The following is a 19,205-nucleotide window of genomic DNA, read 5'->3' on the forward strand; positions in this document are numbered from 1 at the left end:
GGGGCCTCATCAGGTGCATGGATGGCACTGTATAAATAAATAAATGATCTTCATCATCATCTACGCTGCAGGAATAATGCAGATGATAACAATTGTGATGATGATTATCATCATCATCTTCATCCTTCCACTGGCAGGCTAACACCACCATCCTCATCTATACTGCAGAAATAATACAGATGATGATGATGATGATGATTGTCTTTCCACCAGCAGGCTAAGAAGGCTATCATCATCATCATCATCATCATCATCATCTACACTGCAGAAATAATGCAGTTGTTGTTGTTGTCGTTGTCGTTGTCGTCCTTCCGCCAGCAGGCAAAGACTTTCCTGTTCAGACAGGCATTTAAAACAGAAAGATTTTAAAGAATGGGCCAGGTGTTAGATTGCTTTAAATTTTTAAAAACATGTTTACCTTTTTAACTATATTTTATTCTTTCCACATGTAATTTGTTTTAATATTGTAATAATTTAATATAAAGGTACAATATGATGTACCTTTTTTGTATTCTTTTAACTGTACTGGTTTTTGTGGGGGGGTTTAATGTTGTAAGCTGCCCTGAGTCCCAGTTTTGGGGAAAAGGCAGGATATAAATAAATATAATAATAATAATAATAGCTACAATACACTGCAGAAATCATGCAGTTTGACACCACTCTAAGGCCAGGATGTCTCTCCAAGGCTGGTTTTCTTCACTCCTGTGCATGTACATGAATGAATACACTCCAGCTCCATCCCTTGACCCCACATTATTTGGGGAACGGGTTGCCTTGAGTGGAGCAGGCAATGCAACCTCCGCCGCTTCCTTTTCCATTTGATTTCCCAGCCGGCTCTTCCTTGGCTTGATGGCTTTTACTGAGGTTGCGTGTGTCGGTCCCTCTGCTCCTAAGCAGATTAAGTAACAATAGCAGTGGGTTTGGTGCCATTGGAACGCCAGGAAGCTGCAGCTATCTGCTCATGAAGATTGAGATGGTAGAAATCTTGACTAAGCTGTTTCTGATGTCAAGCATTGGGATAGATGGTTTTTTGGATGCTAGATGGAAAGGAAGGAGACCCCACCAGAATCTCCAAGGAAGGAGTGTGTTCTACTGTTGAACACCCCTTACTCTCAGGAAGTTCCTCCTAATGTTGAGGTGGCATCCCTTTTCCTGGAGCTTGCATCCATTGTTCCATTGTGTTCTAGTCTCTGGAGCAGCAGAAAACAAGCTTGCTCCCTCCTCCGTGTGACATCCCTTCAAGTATATAAGCAGGGCTGTCATATCACCTCTTAACCTTCTCTTCTCCAGGCTATACATCCCCAGCTCCCTAAGTCTCTCCTCATAGGGCTTCATGGTTTCCAGACCCTTCACCATTTTGGATTAGGTGGAATTTCTTTTCCTGTAGTTTCCATCCATTGCTCCATTTTGTCCTATTCTCTGGAGCAGCAGAAAAAAAGCTTGCTCCATCCTCAATATGACACCCTTTAAAATATTTAAACAGGGCTATCGTATCACCTCTTAACCTTCTCTTGTCCAGGCTAAACATCCCCAGCTCCCTAGGTCTCTCCTCATAGGCCTTCACCATTTTGGTCACCCTCCTCTAGACATGGTCCAGCTTCTCAACATCCTTTTTTCTCCACTTTGCTGGGACGTTTTTGCCATTTCACTAGATCTCCGTGTAAAACAGCATTCCTCAAACCGGTACCCTCTAGGGATGTTGGACTGCAACTCCCAGCGCCCCCAGCCAGCATGCCAAGGGCATCCAGAGACACAGAGGAAGAGTGGCGGGAGGTCTTGTGGGGAGGGAGGCCTGGCTTCTTTGCAAAACATACGACGACTCCCAAGGCATCAGAAAGAAAGGGTACAGATTCTGGAGCTGCTACCCTAGAAGCAAGACATCTCCCCACTGTTTTCCCTCTCTCTCCCCCCATCCCCAATTAAAGAGACTCCCCCCCAAAGAGACACCGGAATAGCGGCAGGCTGGCAAAGGTCCATGCAGCTGTCTCTAAGCAACCGCTTTTCCTGTCCTATTAACTGCAGGCTGCTCTGGCAAAGGCAGCGACGGGGGGGGGGGGCGTATATTGGATTTTGTTCACTGACTCTGATGGGGCCTGATTGGGCTCTTTCATCTCTTCCTCTTCTCCATTTGGACAGAGAGACAGAGAGAGAGGGAGGGAGGGAGAGAAACCTGGTACAAGCATTAGAAGAAGACTCTCTCTTTCTCTCTTTCCATTCCTGCAATTAAACGGGTGCTTCCCCCATCCATCCATCCATCCATCCATCCATCCATCCATCCATTGCCACTTGCAATCTGCCCTACTAACTGTTTCTTGTCATTGTTTTGTGTTCAAATTGCACAAGCCCTGGACTCAGTTCTAACTCATTTGCATCTCATGAAACGCACACTCCTGGCTGGGCTTCTGCACAAACGTAGATCATTTCAGTGCAACCTTAGAACAACCCCTAGTTATCTCTGAAAGCTAAGATTTGGTAGCATCCTATAAACTGTCTAGAACCATGGTCGTCTTGTCTGGACCCTTTGCTATTGTGGTGGGGGGGGGGGGGAGGCCAGGGACCTGGGACTCTTTCTTGGACTGTGTGGGTTTGCAGAGACCTTCTTGGCGTGTGATGTCTCTGTTTTCTGGCTGAGTCTCACGCTCCCTCTGCCTCCATCTATCACTGTGTGCTCTCTCTTGGCTTGAATGGGCTCTTATCCTCATCTGCTCCCAGAGTATGCTGAGCTGGACCTGCGAGCGAAATGGTTTGGGACTAGAGCAACTCCCCTGCAAGGAACGACGACAGTAAGGCTAGTAAGGGAAGGAGGTACTGTACAATAGCCCCAACAAACTGTGGTTTGGAGGAAGTAGGTAGGGACCATGTTTTCCCTTCCTCTCTCATAATACTAGCCCTTTGGATATGAGAATTAGGATGAAGCAAAGGAAGTGCTTAATTTGCACACTTATACAGTGGGATTTGGTAGCACAAGATGTGCTGATGGCCACCAATTGGAATGGCTGCTGATATGGATCAGACAATCACTTCAAAATTAAGGCCTCGGTGGGTCTTAAGCATAGTTGCTGGTATCAGAATCAATTATTATTATTATTATTATTATTATTATTATTATTATTATTATTTGAGTTTTACCCTGCCCTTCTTCACAAATGCTTAGGCCCCCTGACATGCTCTATAAAAGCACACAGTCAATACTAATTTCAAATATCCCCAAAAGACAAATCTCTAAAATCATAAAATGCAATTGTAAACTAAAAAGCAGTTCAAACAAGCAGCAATAAAAGAATGGCTCAGTCATTTTATTGTTTCCCCAAACATTTTACAAAAGGAAAGATGGTACTGCCCTAGACAGGGCTGTGGGATTCCCCTTTGCCCACTGCACAGTTTTCACCCCAATGGATCTGTTCTTGAGTTTTCCTGATGCTTGTGGTTGTCTTTTAATTGACTTTCGAGGCCACTTTGCATCCAAAGCAATAGGCAGGATATAAATCAAATAACCAAAATCAGTACATTTCATCCTAACAGCCCTGTTAAGTAGGACAGTTAGGGTGAATGAGTGTCATCTCGTCTTGTACAGTTGTAGCTGTTATCGTTAACTGCCCTGGCTCAGTGCTAGGGAGTCCTGGGAATTGTGGTTTGTTTGTTGTTGTTGCAGCTTGTTTTGGACCACGCTGGTGTTCTTTCTGCTGCATTTCTCTTGCCTGGAGAGCCCTGCCAGGCTCCCTCCCTCTCCAGCTGTTTGCCTTGAATGGGCAGCACTCCTCTCTGCTGGATGGTGGTTCAGCATTTCTCACCCACTGGCTTAACTGTTCTGCTCAATATTCTACGGCTACGAGGCCCTGTCCCCCGAAGTCTGGTCTTCATTGGGTCACCTCCCTTGAAATCGCCTGGAGTGCCATTTTGCGGCTCCTTCCGGTTTATTTAGAAAACGTACCAGTGTACAATAAAGTGGTTGTTTGTTCACAGTTCAGTATTGATAACTTTATAATCCGTGGTTGGAGAAACGGTCAAATGCTGATTTGCTGTTCTCTGGAGCAGAAAAGAAGACACAGCACATGATAAAGCAGATGGAGGTACTTGAGGCTGTGTGAATGCTTTATTTTCCCAGACAAAGGAAGATAATATCCCAAAGGGATCAGAAGTCAGAGGAGGCAGTACAAGGCACAGAATATCCCCCCATTTCCCTTTTTAACCCAGCCCTTGAAATTTAGCATGGATTTCTGGATAGCAGGAGCAAATTCAGAGCTTGGGAAAGTTATTTTTTTTTAAAGTTAAAGCATCAAGAGTTTCCTGCCCCCGACATCATCCTTCGGGATGCTAGATTTCAGCATTGGAAGAGCAGCTTCAGAGCTTGAAAAAGCCAGTCTTTTAGGACAACCGCGCTGAGAATGTCCTCTAGTCAGCATCCAGTGGATTGCTGGATAAAGCGGGAGGAATCTGAAAGTTTGGGAAGGTGACTTTTTTTACACTCCGGCTCCAAGAGCTCCCCCCCCCCCGGCTACCATGCGGGAGAAATAGGGGTTGGGGGGTAGCAGGAATATTTTCAGAGCTTGGGAAGTTACTCTGAGGGTTATTCCTGGGATGGGCAAGCATTCTTGGAATTGCAGTCCAAAAAAGTACCTGTCTCAAGCTCTGAGCAGTTTAAGACGTGGATTCAATTCTGTCCTCAAGTGTGTGTATGTATGCCTTCAAGTCCCCTGTCGACTTATGGCAACTTCATGAATTATAGAATCATAGAGTTGGAAGAGATCCCAGGGGCCATCCAGTCCAACCCCATTCTGCCATGCAGGAACTCTCAAGTCAAAGCATCCCCGGCAATATTGTTCTGTTGTTGTTTTTGTTGTGTGCCTTCAAATCATTTCCTTCTTATGTCACCCCTAAGGTGAACTTACCATGGGGTTTTCTTGGCAAGGTCTGTCCAGAGGAGTTTTGCCATTGCCTTCCCCTGAGGCTGAGAGAGTGTGACTTGCCTAAGGTAGCCCAGTGGGTTTCATGGCTGCACTGGGAATCAAACCCTGCTCTCCAGAGTCATAGTTGTAGTACTCTAACCACTGCTTAGAGTGTTTCCTTAGGCAAGAAATATTCTGGAGTAGGTAGTCGAAGGCTTTCGTGGCCGGTATCCATAGTTTTTTGTGGGGTTTTTTTTGGGGGGGCGGTTATGTGGCCATGTTCTGGAACAGTGGTTCTCAACCTGTGGGTCGGGACCCATGTCAAACAACCCTTTCACAAAGGCTGCCTAAGACTGTTGGACAGCACATATTTCTGATGGTCTTAGGAACCAAGAGACCACTCCCCTATCCGTTGGGGGTCACCATAACGTGAGGAACTGTATTAGGAAGGTTGGAAACCACTGTTCTAGAAGAGTTTGTTTCTGACGTTTCCCCAGCATCTGTGACTGGCATCTTCAGAGAAACTGGGTAAAGTGGTTCAGAGAAACTGGAGTGGTTCTGCCAACTGCCTCCTCTGAAATAGAGCCTGCAGCACCTGCTATTGGTTGGTGGCCTCCCATCCAAACACTAAGCATGGAAGAACTTGCTTAGCCTTCAAGATTAGACAGGATTGGGGTCCTGGGTGCCTTTCTGTTTCTACAGAAAGCCCTCCCCTGCTTTGTTCCATTGAAAGAGGAGGACCGTTCCGTCCTGTTCTGCTTAACGGGTGAGTCATGGAGAGATGAAGGGCGCTCTGTCCCATCCGTCATGGTGGCGCTGCGCATGGGGAGTCGGAGTGCGGGGGTGTTTCCCGGCTTCGCTGGATGCCCAAAGTATGGGGTGAAGGGAAGGAAAGAGGCAAGCCAGGCAAAGGCTGGCAGAAGAGAGACCCAGCGGCCGCCTTTGCATGCTGAGCACGGCGGCGGCGGCGGCGCTGGCCGTAAATGCCTTAGACTTTGGATAAAGCCAAGCAAGAAAATTGATGTTCTTTTCCATCCTATTAGCAAGAGCTTAGTTCCAGCGAGGAGAAAAATGATGATTAAAAAGGTCAAGTCCACTCGGCTTCAAACAGGCCGTACCTTGGACAGAGTGTTTCTTTAAGATCTTGGCTTGGGGATCTTGGGGTGAAGGAGGGGAAGGCAGTAGCACACATTGCCAGTCTGGGTGTTTACTGAGCACTTGGGAAAGTGGGGTGTCATCTCCCCTATTTTGCAGCACCATTCCTTATTGCCCATGCCTCCAAAAGGGGAACTGCAACCTGCCCTATTTTCCGGTAAGGGGTGCAGCAACAAGGGGAAACATCATTGCATGCCAGAGATCCCCGGTTCGGTTCCTGGCATCTCCCACTAAAAGAATTCAGCTAGCAAGTTGCAGAATCTGGAAGGGACCATAAAAGCCATGCAGTCCAGCCTCCTGCCCTGCAGGAATGCATAAATTAAAGCACTTGCAGAAGATGGCCATCTAACTTCTGTATTTTGTTGTTCATAGAATCATAGAGTTGGAAGAGACCCCAAGGGCCCTCCAGTCCAACCCCCTTCTTCTGCCATGCAGGAACTCTCAATCAAAGCATAGAATCATAGAGTTGGAAGAGACCACTAGGGCCATCCAGTCCAACCCCCTTCTGCCATGCAGGAAATCCAAATCAAGGCATCCCTGACAGATGGCCATCCAGCCTCTGTTTAAAGACCTCCAAGGAAGGAGACTCTATCACCCTCCGAGGAAGGAGTGCATTCCACTGTCGAACAGCCCTTACTCTCAGGAAGTTCCTCCTAATGTTCAGGTGGAATCTCTTTTCCTGGAGCTTGCATCCATTGTTCCGGGTCCTGTTCTCTGGAACCTCTCCGCCATTGAGCTCTGAGCCTCCGGGAAGGAGGAAGCGTGGCGGACGGACCTCTGTGCCAAACCGCTTGTGGACCAACTGCTACTAATGTGCCAATCTGGCCAGCTATATCCACTGCCAAAATATCTCCAGGTCTCTTTAGCATATTACTCTCGAGTTCTTGTTTAAAACAATCTGATGCCATCTCCGCAGTCGCAAGAGGCGCCCAACTCCCTCCAGAGCAGGGTAGGGATGCTTTAATATGCCAGCTTTTGTGGCAGAAAGAACATCTCTCCCTCCTGCTTTGGAATTTCCTGCTGCTTGCACCTCAGAGCTGTGAACCAATTCATGGAAAGAGAGCCCGGAGAATCTCTGGGTTGTTTTTAATTCTGTCACGGTGCCCATGATCTTTTTCCCATTTGTATCTGGGCAGTGCTATGATGTGCACTGCAGATCCCCAGCAGGCTTTGGGACAGGCTCTCTCTGAAGGGAAAAATCCAGACTCGGACGCTTGTCCTCTGCCAACTTTGGACTTGTATCCTGCTCCTACTCCTTTGAAATAAATGGCAGCTGGCATTGCCAATTTGCAGCCTTTGCCTCGTATGAGTTCTTTTCCCTTTCATGCAGTGATCCACCTGGATATGATAAGACAGTAATGACTATTTACAAGTACTATCTGTGGGTTTTCTAGAACACCTTTTGCCAGCCTGGCACGTTCCAGGTATTTTGGCCATCAGCCTAAACCAGCATATGAGCGTTGTAGTCAGGTTGTAGATACGGTGGGCAAAATGAGGGCATTGCCCCCAAATAGAATCCGTCCCTGCTCTGTGACATTTTCCTTCCGTCCCCAAACTTCTGGCATCACAGTAGCTTGAAATGTGAGTTGAATATTTAGAAATGAAGAGTTCAGGCATCCCATAAAAGGGTAGGCAGAGTGACCAAGCCTGGGAAGGCGCCAATGGAAGCTTGCAGGTGTTAAGGATTCCAGGGCCTCCCCTCTGCAAGGCTTTGGGGACTGAAGGGAAATTTCATGGCAGGAGGGGTGGTTCTTACTTGGGGTAGCAATGATTCCATCCCACTCAGCCCTATAGCTGCACCACTGGTTATCGTCCAAAATATCTGGAAAGCAACAGATCTGAAGGCCTGGCTCTGGAGCATCATATACGGGGAATCTCCATGTTCTGAGTGTTCCTGGACAGTTTGGACACAAGAGAGACTCCCCCCCCCCTTTAAACACGATGTGACCTGGAAGTCACTTGTTGCTTTTTAAAAAAGGCCTCTCCTGAACCAAACATGGCCCTCAAACTATGGTGGGAAAATGCCCCCACTTTCCCAAGTCTGTCTTGGAGGCAAAGAAAAAAAGTTACTTATTTTTTTCCTAGAACACTGTTTTGGACCTTTGAGAGCCATGCTTTGACTAGTCCTGTTTTCAAGGCCCAGACTCCGGTACTCCCTTTGATGCCAAAGAATTAAAATGTAAAGACTAGGATAAAATCAGAAGCAGTTGTTGATGGCCTGGAAAGAAAACGGAAATCTAAGAACAACACACATCCATTTGCTTTTGAGTATTTCATATGAGCCAATGCTAGTTTTAATTTGTGAGGAATGAGACCTAGCATCCTACCATGCCCCTTTTAAATACTCACAATTTGTGGGCATGGCGCAAGTTTGGGAAGGAGCCTTGGGTTTGAGGTATCCATTCATGTGAATGGCATGCTTGTGTTTTGGGCTCGAGAGGAAAGTCTTGGCTGACTTTAATAAGACCACCCCTGGATTGTGGAACGACCTGCCAGGAGATCTTTGACGGCTAATTATGCGGTCTGAATTTAAAGAATCCAAGACCTATCTCTTCCGGCTGGCTTACCCCGTCACATTGAACTATGAATTTTAAATTAGGATATTGAATTTTTTTGCTGGAACTGAGTATAAGCTGTGATTATGTGTGAGTTCAGAGAAGGCAAGCTCAAAGTCCTGGGCACAGAATTCACTCCCCAAATATGTGTCTTTTAGTGTTTTTAAACAGCAGACAGCTACCATATTGACTTTTTTATCGGCCGCCCCATAGATTGTGGCATGCCTGCGGGAAGGGAATGGACCGCTAAATATGCTGTCTACATTTAAAATAATGCTAAAGACCCACCTCTCCAGCTGGTCTCTTCCCAGTCAATTTAACAATGAATTTAAATTAGGGTATTTTAATTTATGCTGGTTATTTAAATGTATCCTATGTTTAATAGTGTTTTGGCAGTGTTAAATGATGATTTTGTGTTTTGATCTTTATTGTACAGTCGGCCTTGTATCCGCTGGGTTTTGTTCCAGGATCCCCCTCTGTGGATAACAAAATCCGTGGATGCTCAAGTCCCATTATAACAATGTCCAATGAAATGTGCCTCTTATAAAAAATACTAAAATCCGCATGGCTCATTGGAATTTATTATTTTGGGGAATATTTTCAAGCCATGGATGCTTGAATCCATGGAAAAAAATCTGTGGATATGGTTGGCCAACTGTACCCTCTTGGCTTGGGAGAGGTGGGTAAAAAGAAACATGTTGTTGTTGTTATGGTATGATTACTACTACTACTTCTACTACTACTACTCAGAAACAAGTGCCATTGAATCCAATAGAACCTACTCCCAGGTAGATGTGTATTCATATTGCAGACTAAAGGAGCAGGTTTCTAGCTCTAATAGATGAGGAAATGTGGTTGAAGTGTCAGACCTTAAAAAGTTACTTTAAAACGTAATGGATCCTGCTAGAACCAGCGTGTTGCAGTGGCTTTTGAGCATTTGTGGTTCAAATGCTGCTCATCAAACCCACCGAAGGCCCTTGCGTGAGTCAGGCTCTCTCTCGGTTCAGAGGCAGGCGCAAGCAAGCACTCTCTGCACAAATCTTGCCAAGAGAAGCCTGCGATAGGTTTGCCTCACACCATAAGTTAGAACTGACTAGAAGGCCACACACAACAAATCCGTCCTGTCGCTTGTGGGCAAGAAATGGTTATTTCTCTTTACTCTGGCTGCCTCCTGTTGGGGACTTAGGTCTTCATAAGGTGGACTTATGTCTGCGGAATTAGAATTGAGCAGTTCTGTAATGTCTGTATCCTGTAATGATGTTATGTAATGCACGTTTGTTATGTGGGGAGCCATGGCATGTGCAACGGGATCAATGGTGCTTGGTCTCATTGTGCATTGGCACCAGCTAGGAGTGCCAATGCACACTGGTACGCTCTTGTCAGTGCCCCATTAGACATCCTTGCAATTCACCAACAAGGATCCTTTTACGCAATGTACACTGCATGCAATAGAGGATTCCAGCCAATGTCTTTATTTTTACCACTGTCACCAATTCTCAGTCCTTTTATGAATTGCTTGACATTGCAAAGACTAGCATTGCGACTGCTTTTGCTCATTACGAAATAAGAAAGTCCCTAGCACAGAGTTGTGGGCAATTGCATTCAAAATGCTTATGTAGAATGCTGTGGCAATGTAACCAACACAATATCTAGAAACAATTACTACACCCAAAATCTGTATTACTATTTACAGTCTATACTATTTGTAGTTCTCATTCCATACTTACTATTTTGAAAGTAACATTATATACCTCCTAAAAATCAAAACAAACGCTCCTTGCCGAAGACGTGTTCTCCAAGGTCTGGAACTGGAGTCCTTGCTCCACTTTCAGAATCCAAAAGGATGCGGCAGTCGGATTTCTGTTCCTGGGGAGAGGCTGTTCTGACCCTGATAGGAGATAAGCTTGGAAAATTAGACATCCACGATTCGCATCTAGCTCCGCATCTGGCCAACCGATGTTTCCAGAGGGCCTTGGCATTGCTCCTCCTTCAGCTGGGGACTTAGTGTCACAATGCCTCTGAACCGCTGAGGTTTTGTTTGGCTGTCAGGCCCAATAACGTTTGATAGGCTTTTATTCCGCCAATTTAATAGATGAAACCGGGACGTGTGCGGTCAAGCAACATCTGTGGTCAAGATGGCAAAAGTTATTAGGGAGATCAACGTACGTTAGGTAAGGTTCTTCAAAGAAGGAGGGTCCAGCATCCTCAAAGATAATCTGTTCCACTTTTGAACAGCTCTTGCAGCAGTGGACAACTGTTGGGTATTTGGACTCAGAAGGGCACATCCTTCTAGTGCAAAAAACCTCACTGACAAACCTCTCCCCCATGCCCACACACCCAAACTTTGGTCTTCCAGATGTTTTGGGTATCAACTCCCAGAATTCCAGACAGTTGGGTAAGATGGCTGGGGCGCCTGGGAGTTCGTGTCCAAAACATCTGCAGGACCAAAGTTTTGGAACCACTGCTCTAGGGGCTTAGGGGGGCATTTTCACCATGCCTTTAGGCCCCCCTGGCCCATTTTAAGCCAGGAGAGGCCATTTTCCAAAACAAGAATTGACCTGAAGTCACTTCTGGTTTTTAAAAGGGCCTTTTCTGGGCCTGAAATGGCCCAGGGAGTCCCCAAAATGTTTTGAAAATGCTCTTCACATTTGGCAACAATTTTCTTTATCATAATTTTTAAAAAACGTTTGGGGGCTCTCAAGGGCCACAAAAATGGTTCAGGAGCCACACATACCTAGCAGGCTGCCGTGTGCCCTCCCCTGTCTTAGAGTCAAGAAGTTCATCCTAATGTTTAAGTGGAGTCTCTTTTCTTGTAATTTGAGTCATTGGTCATAGTTAAACATGGTTTTCATACCACCTCTCTGTCTTCTCCAGCCTGAACATACCCAGCTCCCTAAGCTGTTCCTCATAGGGCTTGGCTGCCAAACCATTTATGATCTTGATCACTTTCCTCTAGACGCATTCCTGCTTGTCAGCATCCTTCTTGAACTATGGTGCCAGATGGGCCAGTGGTCTGATCTAATAGAAGCCACTTCCATAATATTCTCCACATTCCATGCTCACAGAGTTGTGGTTTGAGGGCATGGCTGCTTCTGATGGAAGAAGTTCTCTCCTAGACCTGATCAAAGGCCCATACTTTGCCTTTATTCAGATTTGGGTGCCCACTCACAACTCAGGTGGCCTCAATGACAAACCACCTCTGAGTATTCCTTGCCTCAGAAAGCCCTATGAACTCCATAGGGTCTCCATACATCATGAGGCAACTTGAAGACACACACACACCACCACCACCATTGCCACCAGCATTGGATGTTGCACCTCTTTGTGTGAGTCACCATGACTATTGGGACAAAGAGTGAGTGTGTTAGATGTTGTCTAGATTTTGGAAGTTGCAGTTCAGGAAAGTAACTTTTCCAAGCCCCACTGTTATTCAAGAAACCTCCTGTTTACCCTTTCCTGTACTGGAAATGGTTTAGGCATATATTGGGAAATTGATTGAACATTGGACAAGACAGTTGCTGAAGGTTTCTTTCCTTCACCTGGGAAGACAGTTTAATTCCATTGTAGAGTTGTTCCTCCACATTTGCAGCGTTGACTTTGCTAGATACAATTATTCACTGATTTGATTAATATGCAATTCTATGGTTATCTTCCAGCAGATGTTGACCACAGAGTTGTGCTGGAGGACCTAGACCTTCATAGAGAGGTGGAGGTTGTACTGACCAGCCATTAAGACCAGCCTGGGGACAGAGTCAGGGCATGGTGTCCATACAATGCATGCTCTGACTCCACCCCCAGGCCAGCGTGACACCACACACTGTACCACATGGCGCATGGCATCACAGCACTCCTCTGGCACTAGGTGACACAGCACCAAAGGAATGCCAAAAGGGAAAGGAGGGGACTTTTCAGACCTCTTCTGGTCAATTCAGTCCTTATCAGGATGCAAACATGCAAAATGCACCTATGCCTGAACCAAAAAGTGGATTCAGTCATATCAATGCCAGTTCATGGGTTCCTTATAGCCATGATGGATAGAAACATGAAACTGTCCCGTGTGCCAATGAAGACCCATTAGTATGGAACGAGTCCAGCTGACCCCTTGATTGATGAATGCTATTGTTTTAGATTTGATGTTTTTTAGGTTTTATGTTTTTAATTTATTGTGGTTTTAATGTTGTTGTAATTTTAACTTTGTGATTTTAACCTTGTTGTGATCCCGCTTCGATCCATGGGGAGAGGCAGGAAGATAGAAATAATAATAATAATAATAATAATAATAATAATAATAATAATAATAATTAAAGTAACCAGAGGTGGCTGGGAGGAGAAGGGAGAGGAGTAGAGGAGACCCCAGCCTAGCAAAGAGCCTTCTGTAACCTCGTTCCTCTTCTCTTCCAGGTCAGCCGAGTCCTGCGGCCCGGTGGGCGCTTCATCTCCATCACTTTTGCTCAGCCCCATTTCCGCAAGCGTCATTACGCCCAGGCGGCCTATGGATGGTCCATTCGACACGCTGTGTACGGTGACGGCTTTCACTACTTTTTCTATGTCATGGTGAAGGGTGAAGAACTGTCCCCGTCTGACCTGGCATTGGGGCAGAGCCTCCACCTGCGTCCCAGAACTCCCAGCCCCATCTGCTCCTTCCAAGACTCGGACAGCGAGAACTACCTCTCCGCCATTGAGCTCTGAGCCTCCAGGAAGGAGGAAGCGTGGCGGACGGACCTCTGTGCCAAACCGCTTGTGGGACCACATGCTACTAATGTGCCAATCTGCCAGCTATATCCACTGCCAAAATATCTCCAGGTCTCTTTAGCATATTTACTCTCGATTTCTTGTTTTAAACAATCTGATGCCATCTCCGCAGTTCGCAAGAGGCGCCAACTCCCTCCAGAGCAAGGTAGGGATGCTTTAATATGCCAGCTTTTGTGGCAGAAAAGAACATCTCTCCCTCCTGCTTTGGAAATTTCCTGCTGCTTGCACCTCAGAGCTGTGAACCAATTCATGGAAAGAGAGCCAGGAGAATCTCTGGGATTGTTTTTAATTCTGTCACGGTGCCATGATCTTTTTCCCATTTGTATCTGGGCAGTGCTATGATGTGCACTGCAGATCCCCAGCAGGCTTTGGGACAGGACTCTCTCTGAAGAGGAAAAATCCAGACTCTGACACTTGTCCTCTCTGCCAACTTTGGACTTGTATCCTGCTCCTACTGACCTTTGAAATAAATGGCAGCTGGCATTGCCAATTTGCAGCCTTTGCCTCGTATGAGTTCTTTTCCCTTTCACGCAGTGATCCATCCTGGATATGATAAGACAGTAATGACTATTATTACAAGATACTATCTGTGGGTTTTCTAGAACACCTTTTGCCAGCCTGGCACGTTCCAGGTATTTTGGCCATCAGCCTAAACCAGCATAATGAGCGTTGTAGTCAGGATTGTAGATACGGTGGGCAAAATGAGGGCATTGCCCCCAAAATAAGAATCCTGTCCCTGCCCTGTGACATTTTCCTTCCGTCCCCAAACTTCTGGCATCACAGTAGCTTGAAATGTGAGTTGAATATTTAGAAATGAAGAGTTCAGGCATCCCATAAAAGGAGTAGGCAGAGTGACCAAGGCCCTGGGAAGGCAGCAAATGGAAGACTTGCAGGTGTTAAGGATTCCAGGGCCTCCCTCTCTGCAAGGCTTTGGGGACTGAAGGGAAATTTCATGGCAGGAGGGGTGGTTCTTACTTGGGGTAGCAATGATTCCATCCCACTCAGCCCTATAGCTGCACCACTGGTTATCGTCCAAAATATCTGGAAAGCAACAGATTCTGAAGGCCTGGTCTGGAGCATCATATACAGGGGAATCTCCATGTTTCTGAGTGTTCCTGGACATTTTGGACACGAGAGACTCCCCCCCCCTCCCTTTAAACAAGATGTGACCTGGAAGTCACTTGTTGCTTTTTAAAAAAGGCCTCTCTTGAACCAAACATGGTCCTCAAAATATGGTGAAAATGCCCCCACTTTCCCAAAGTCTGTCTTGGAGGCAAAGAAAAAAAAGTTACTTAATTTTTTCCTAGAACATCTGTTTTGACCTTTGAGAGCCATGCTTTGACATAGTCCTGTTTTCAAGGCCCAGACTCCTGGTACTCCCTTTGATGCCAAAGAATTAAAATGTAAAGACTAGGATAAAATCAGAAGCAGTTGTTGATGGCCTGGAAAAGAAAACGGAAATCTAAGAACAACACACAAATCCATTTGCTTTTTGAGTATTTCATATGAGCCAATGCTAGTTTTAATTTGTGAAGGATCATGAGACCTAGCATCCTACCATGCCCCTTTTAAATACTCACAATTTGTGGGCATGGCGCAAGTTTGGGAAGGAGCCTTGGGTTTGAGGTATCCATTCATGTGAATGGCATGCTGTAGTTTTGGGCTCGAGAGGAAAGTCTTGGCTGACTTTAATAGAGACCACCCCTGGATTGTGGAACGACCTGCCAGGAGATCTTTGACGGCTAATTATGCCGTCTGAATTTAAAAGAATACCAAAGACCTATCTCTTCCGGCTGGCTTACCCCGTCACATTGAAACTATGAATTTATGCTGGAACTGAGTATAAGCTGTGATTATGTGTGAGTTCAGAGAAGGCACAGCTCAAAGTCCTGGGCACAGAATTCACTCCCCGAATATGTGTCTTTTAGTGTTTTAAACAGCAGACAGCTACACATATTGACTTTTTTCATCGGCCGCCCCATAGATTGTGGCATGACCTGCGGGAAGGGAATGGACCGCTAAATATGCTGTCTACATTTAAAATAATGCTAAAGACCCACCTCTTCCAGCTGGTCTCTTCCCAGTCAATTTTAAACAATGAATTTTAAATTAGGGTATTTTAATTTATGCTGGATTATTTAAATGTATCCTATGTTTAATAGTGTTTTGGCAGTGCTTAAATGATTTTATGTGTTTTGATCTTTATTGTACAGTGGGCCTTTGGTATCCGCTGGGGTTTTGTTCCAGGATCCCCCATCTGTGGATAACAAAATCCGTGGATGCTCAAGTCCCATTATATACAATGTCACAATGAAATTGTGCCTCTTATAAAAAATACTAAAATCCAGCATGGCTCATTGGAATTTATATATTTTGGGGAATATTTTCAAGCCATGGATGCTTGAATCCATGGATAAAAAAATCTGTGGATATGGTTGGCCAACTGTACCCTGCCTTGAGCCTTGGGGAGAGGTGGGTAAAAAGAAACATGTTGTTGTTGTTATGGTTATGATTACTACTACTACTTCTACTACTGCTACTACTACTCAGAAACAAGTGCCATTGAATCCAATAGAACCTACTCCCAGGTAGATGTGTATCATATTGCAGACTAAAAGGAGCAGGTTTCTAGCTCTAATAGATGAGGAAATGTGGTATGAAGTGTCAGACCTTAAAAAGTTACTTTTAAAACGTAATTGGATCCTGCTAAGAACCAGCGTGTTGCAGTGGCTTTTGAGCATTTGTGGTTCAAATTGCTGCTCATCAAACCCACCGAAGGCCCTTGCGTGAGTCAGGCTCTCTCTCGGTTTCAGAGGCAGGCGCAAGCAAACGCACTCTCTGCACAAATCTTGCCAAGAGAAGCCTGCGATAGGTTTGCCTTACACCATAAGTTAGAACTGACTAGAAGGCACACAACAACAACAAATCCGTCCCTGTCGCTTGTGGGCAAGAAATGGTTATTTCTCTTTACTCTGGCCTGAATCCTGTTGGGGACTTAGGTCTTCATAAGTGGACTTATGTCTGCAGGAATTAGAATTGAGCAGTTCTGTAATGTCTGTATCCCGTAATGTATGTTATGTAATGCATGTTTTGTTATGTAGGGGAGCCATTGGCATGTGCAACGGGACAACGGTGCATTGGTCTCATTGTGCATTGGGCACCAGCTAGGAAGTGCCAATGCACACTGGTACGCTCTTGTCAGTGCCCCATTAGACATCCTTGCAATTCACCAACAAGGATCCTTTTACGCAATGTACACTGCATGCAATAGAGGATTCCAGCCAATGTCTTTTATTTTTACACTGTCACAATTCTCAGTCCTTTTTATGAATTGCTTGACATTGCAAAGACTAGCATTGCTGACTGCGTTGCTCATTACGAAATAAGAAAAGTCCCTAGCACAGAGTTTGGGCAATTGCATTCAAAATGCTTATGTAGAATGCTGTGGCAATGTAACCAAACAATATCTAGAAAACATTACTACACCCAAAATCTGTATTAATATTTACAGTCTATATCTATTTGTATAGTTCTCATTCCATACTTACTATTTTTGAAAAGTAACTATTATATTACCTCCACTAAAAATCAACAACAAACGCTCCTTGCAGAAGACGTGTTACTCCAAAGGTCTGGAACTGGAGTCCTTGCTCCACTTTCAGAATCCAAAAGGATGCGGCAGTCGGATTTCTGTTCCTGGGGAGAGTGCTGTTCTGACCCTGATAGGAGATAAGCCTTGGAAAATTAGACATTCCACGATTCGCATCTAGCTCAGCATCTGGCCAACCAGATGTTTCCAGAGGGCCTTGGCATTGCTCCTCCTTCAGCTGGGACTTAGTGTCACAATGCCTCTGAACGCTGAGGTTTTGTTTGGCTGTCAGGCCCAATAACTGTTGATAGGCTTTTATCCGCCAATATTTAATAGATGAAAACCGGGACGTGTGCGGTCAAGCAACATCTGTGGTCAAGATGGCAAAAGTTATTAAGGGAGATCACGTACGTTAGGAATCATAGAATCATAGAGCTGGAAGAGCCCAAGGGCTATCCAATCCAGCCCATTTCTGCCATGCAGGAGCTCTCAATCAGATGGCCATCCAGCCTCTGTCTTTAAAGGCCTCCAAAAAAGGAGAACCCACCACTCTCTATTGAAGGAGTGTCTTCCACTGTCGAACAGCCCTTACTCTCAGGAAGATCTTCCTAATGTTGAGGTGGAATCTCTTTTCCTGCAGCTTGCATCCATTGTTCCTGGTTCTGTTCTCTGGAGTAGCAGAAAACAAGCCTGCTCCATCCTCAATGTGACATCCCTTCAAGTATTGAAACAGGGCTATCTTATCACCTCTTAACCTTCTCCAGGCTAAACATCCCCAGCTCCCTAAGTCCTTCCTCATAGGGCATGGTTTCCGGATCCTTCACCATTTTAGTTTCTCAACATCCTTTTTGAATTGTTTTGCCCAGAAATGGACACAGCGTTATTCCAGTTGGGGCCTGACCAGAGCAGAATAGAGTGGCACTATGACTTTCCTTGATCTAGACACTATACTTCTGTTGATGCAGCCTAGAATCGCATTGGCCTTTTTAGCTGCCGCAACATACTGTTGACTCATGTTCAACTTGTCGTCTATTAGGATTCCCATATCCCTTTCACACGTAAAAGTCCCCTTAAGCCAGGTGCCCCTCATCCTATATCTGTGCATTTCATTTATTTATTTTTGCCCTGAGTGCAGCACCTTACATTTCTCCCTGTTGAAGTTCATTTTGTTAGGTTTGGCACACCTTTCTATTGAGGTCATTTTGAACTTTGATCCTGTCTTGTGTGGTATGAACTACTCCTCCTAATTTGGTACCATCCGCATATTTGATAGGTATGCCTTCTATTCCTTCCTCCAAGTCTTTGAGAGGCTGCAGCAGTTTGCTTTTCCCTGAGCCGACTGAGAAGGGAAAGATTCTGCCCCTTTCCCTCCTTCCCCAGCTTCATTGAGCACGATGCATTGCGTTTGCAGCCTGTGGAGCTAGCTCAATGCAAAGGGGGAAATGGGAGCAAGAGAAAAACTGGGGCATTTTAAAAGCAGCTGGAAGAGTGGGACAACAGGATTAACCAGGGCTGCCCTTTCCAAATTGGGACAGTTGGAGGGTATGTAGGTTTTCCCCAGTAGGAAGCTAGTGCTTTGTTTCAGCCCAGAGAAATAAAGAGGGCTCCCAGATTTGCTTGGAACATTGGGACTTGAAGGCTTTTGCTTTTCTCCATGCAGAGTGAGTGCACTTGGCACAGAGCTGCGGTACTTTTAGCACCATCGCAACCCACCCAGAACACAAGATGAACGCTGGCGCAGCAGAGAGGCAAGTTTGCATCAGGACTAAGAGCATCCTGGGAGTTGGTAGTTCAAGACAAGTGGTCCCAAGACAGAGAGGAAAGAATTGGTTTGGAGGACAATGTCTCAGTTCACCTGGGGTTCTAGGAGAAGGACTCCAGATCAGACAGCTTGGAGGTTTCCCCTTTTGCATTTCTCTTGGGAAAATGACTTTTGGCACCTTAAATTGCTAGTTCCGTGTAGCAATTGCCAGTCCCATATAAAACAGAATCTGTGGGAACGCAGTGAGTCAAAGTCTTTTCTAAGTTCTCCTGTTTTAAGAAGTCTACTCCAATTGGGACTAGCATTTATACCCTGCTTTTCTCCTGAATGGGATTCAAAGCAGCTTGCAGTATGCATTTGTATTTTGGCCTCGCCATGGCTAGCTAGCGGGGCTTTGGGATTCAGGGCTTTAGTTTCTGTTATTTGCCATCAAGTTGACTTTCACTTACGCTGGTCCTATGGATGAGAGACTTCTGGGATCCTCATTCACCCGCTGCCCTCCTTAG

At 45.5% G+C, this 19,205-nt stretch overlaps 1 protein-coding gene across 1 annotated transcript in view; it reads left to right on the top strand.

Annotated features, from left to right (window-relative positions):
- Positions 1 to 13,844, top strand: part of EEF1AKMT4 (EEF1A lysine methyltransferase 4) — a 35,479-nt gene extending 21,635 nt beyond the window's left edge. Inside the window, exon 3 of the mRNA XM_042459888.1 lies at positions 12,998 to 13,844. Coding sequence (XP_042315822.1) covers positions 12,998 to 13,285 — 288 coding nt within the window. The 3' untranslated portion in view covers positions 13,286 to 13,844. The remainder of the gene's footprint in view (positions 1 to 12,997) is intronic.
- Positions 13,845 to 19,205: the final 5,361 nt, after the last annotated feature.

This window comes from Sceloporus undulatus, chromosome 3 (genome assembly GCF_019175285.1).
Source record: "Sceloporus undulatus isolate JIND9_A2432 ecotype Alabama chromosome 3, SceUnd_v1.1, whole genome shotgun sequence".
Classification (NCBI taxonomy): domain Eukaryota; kingdom Metazoa; phylum Chordata; class Lepidosauria; order Squamata; family Phrynosomatidae; genus Sceloporus; species Sceloporus undulatus.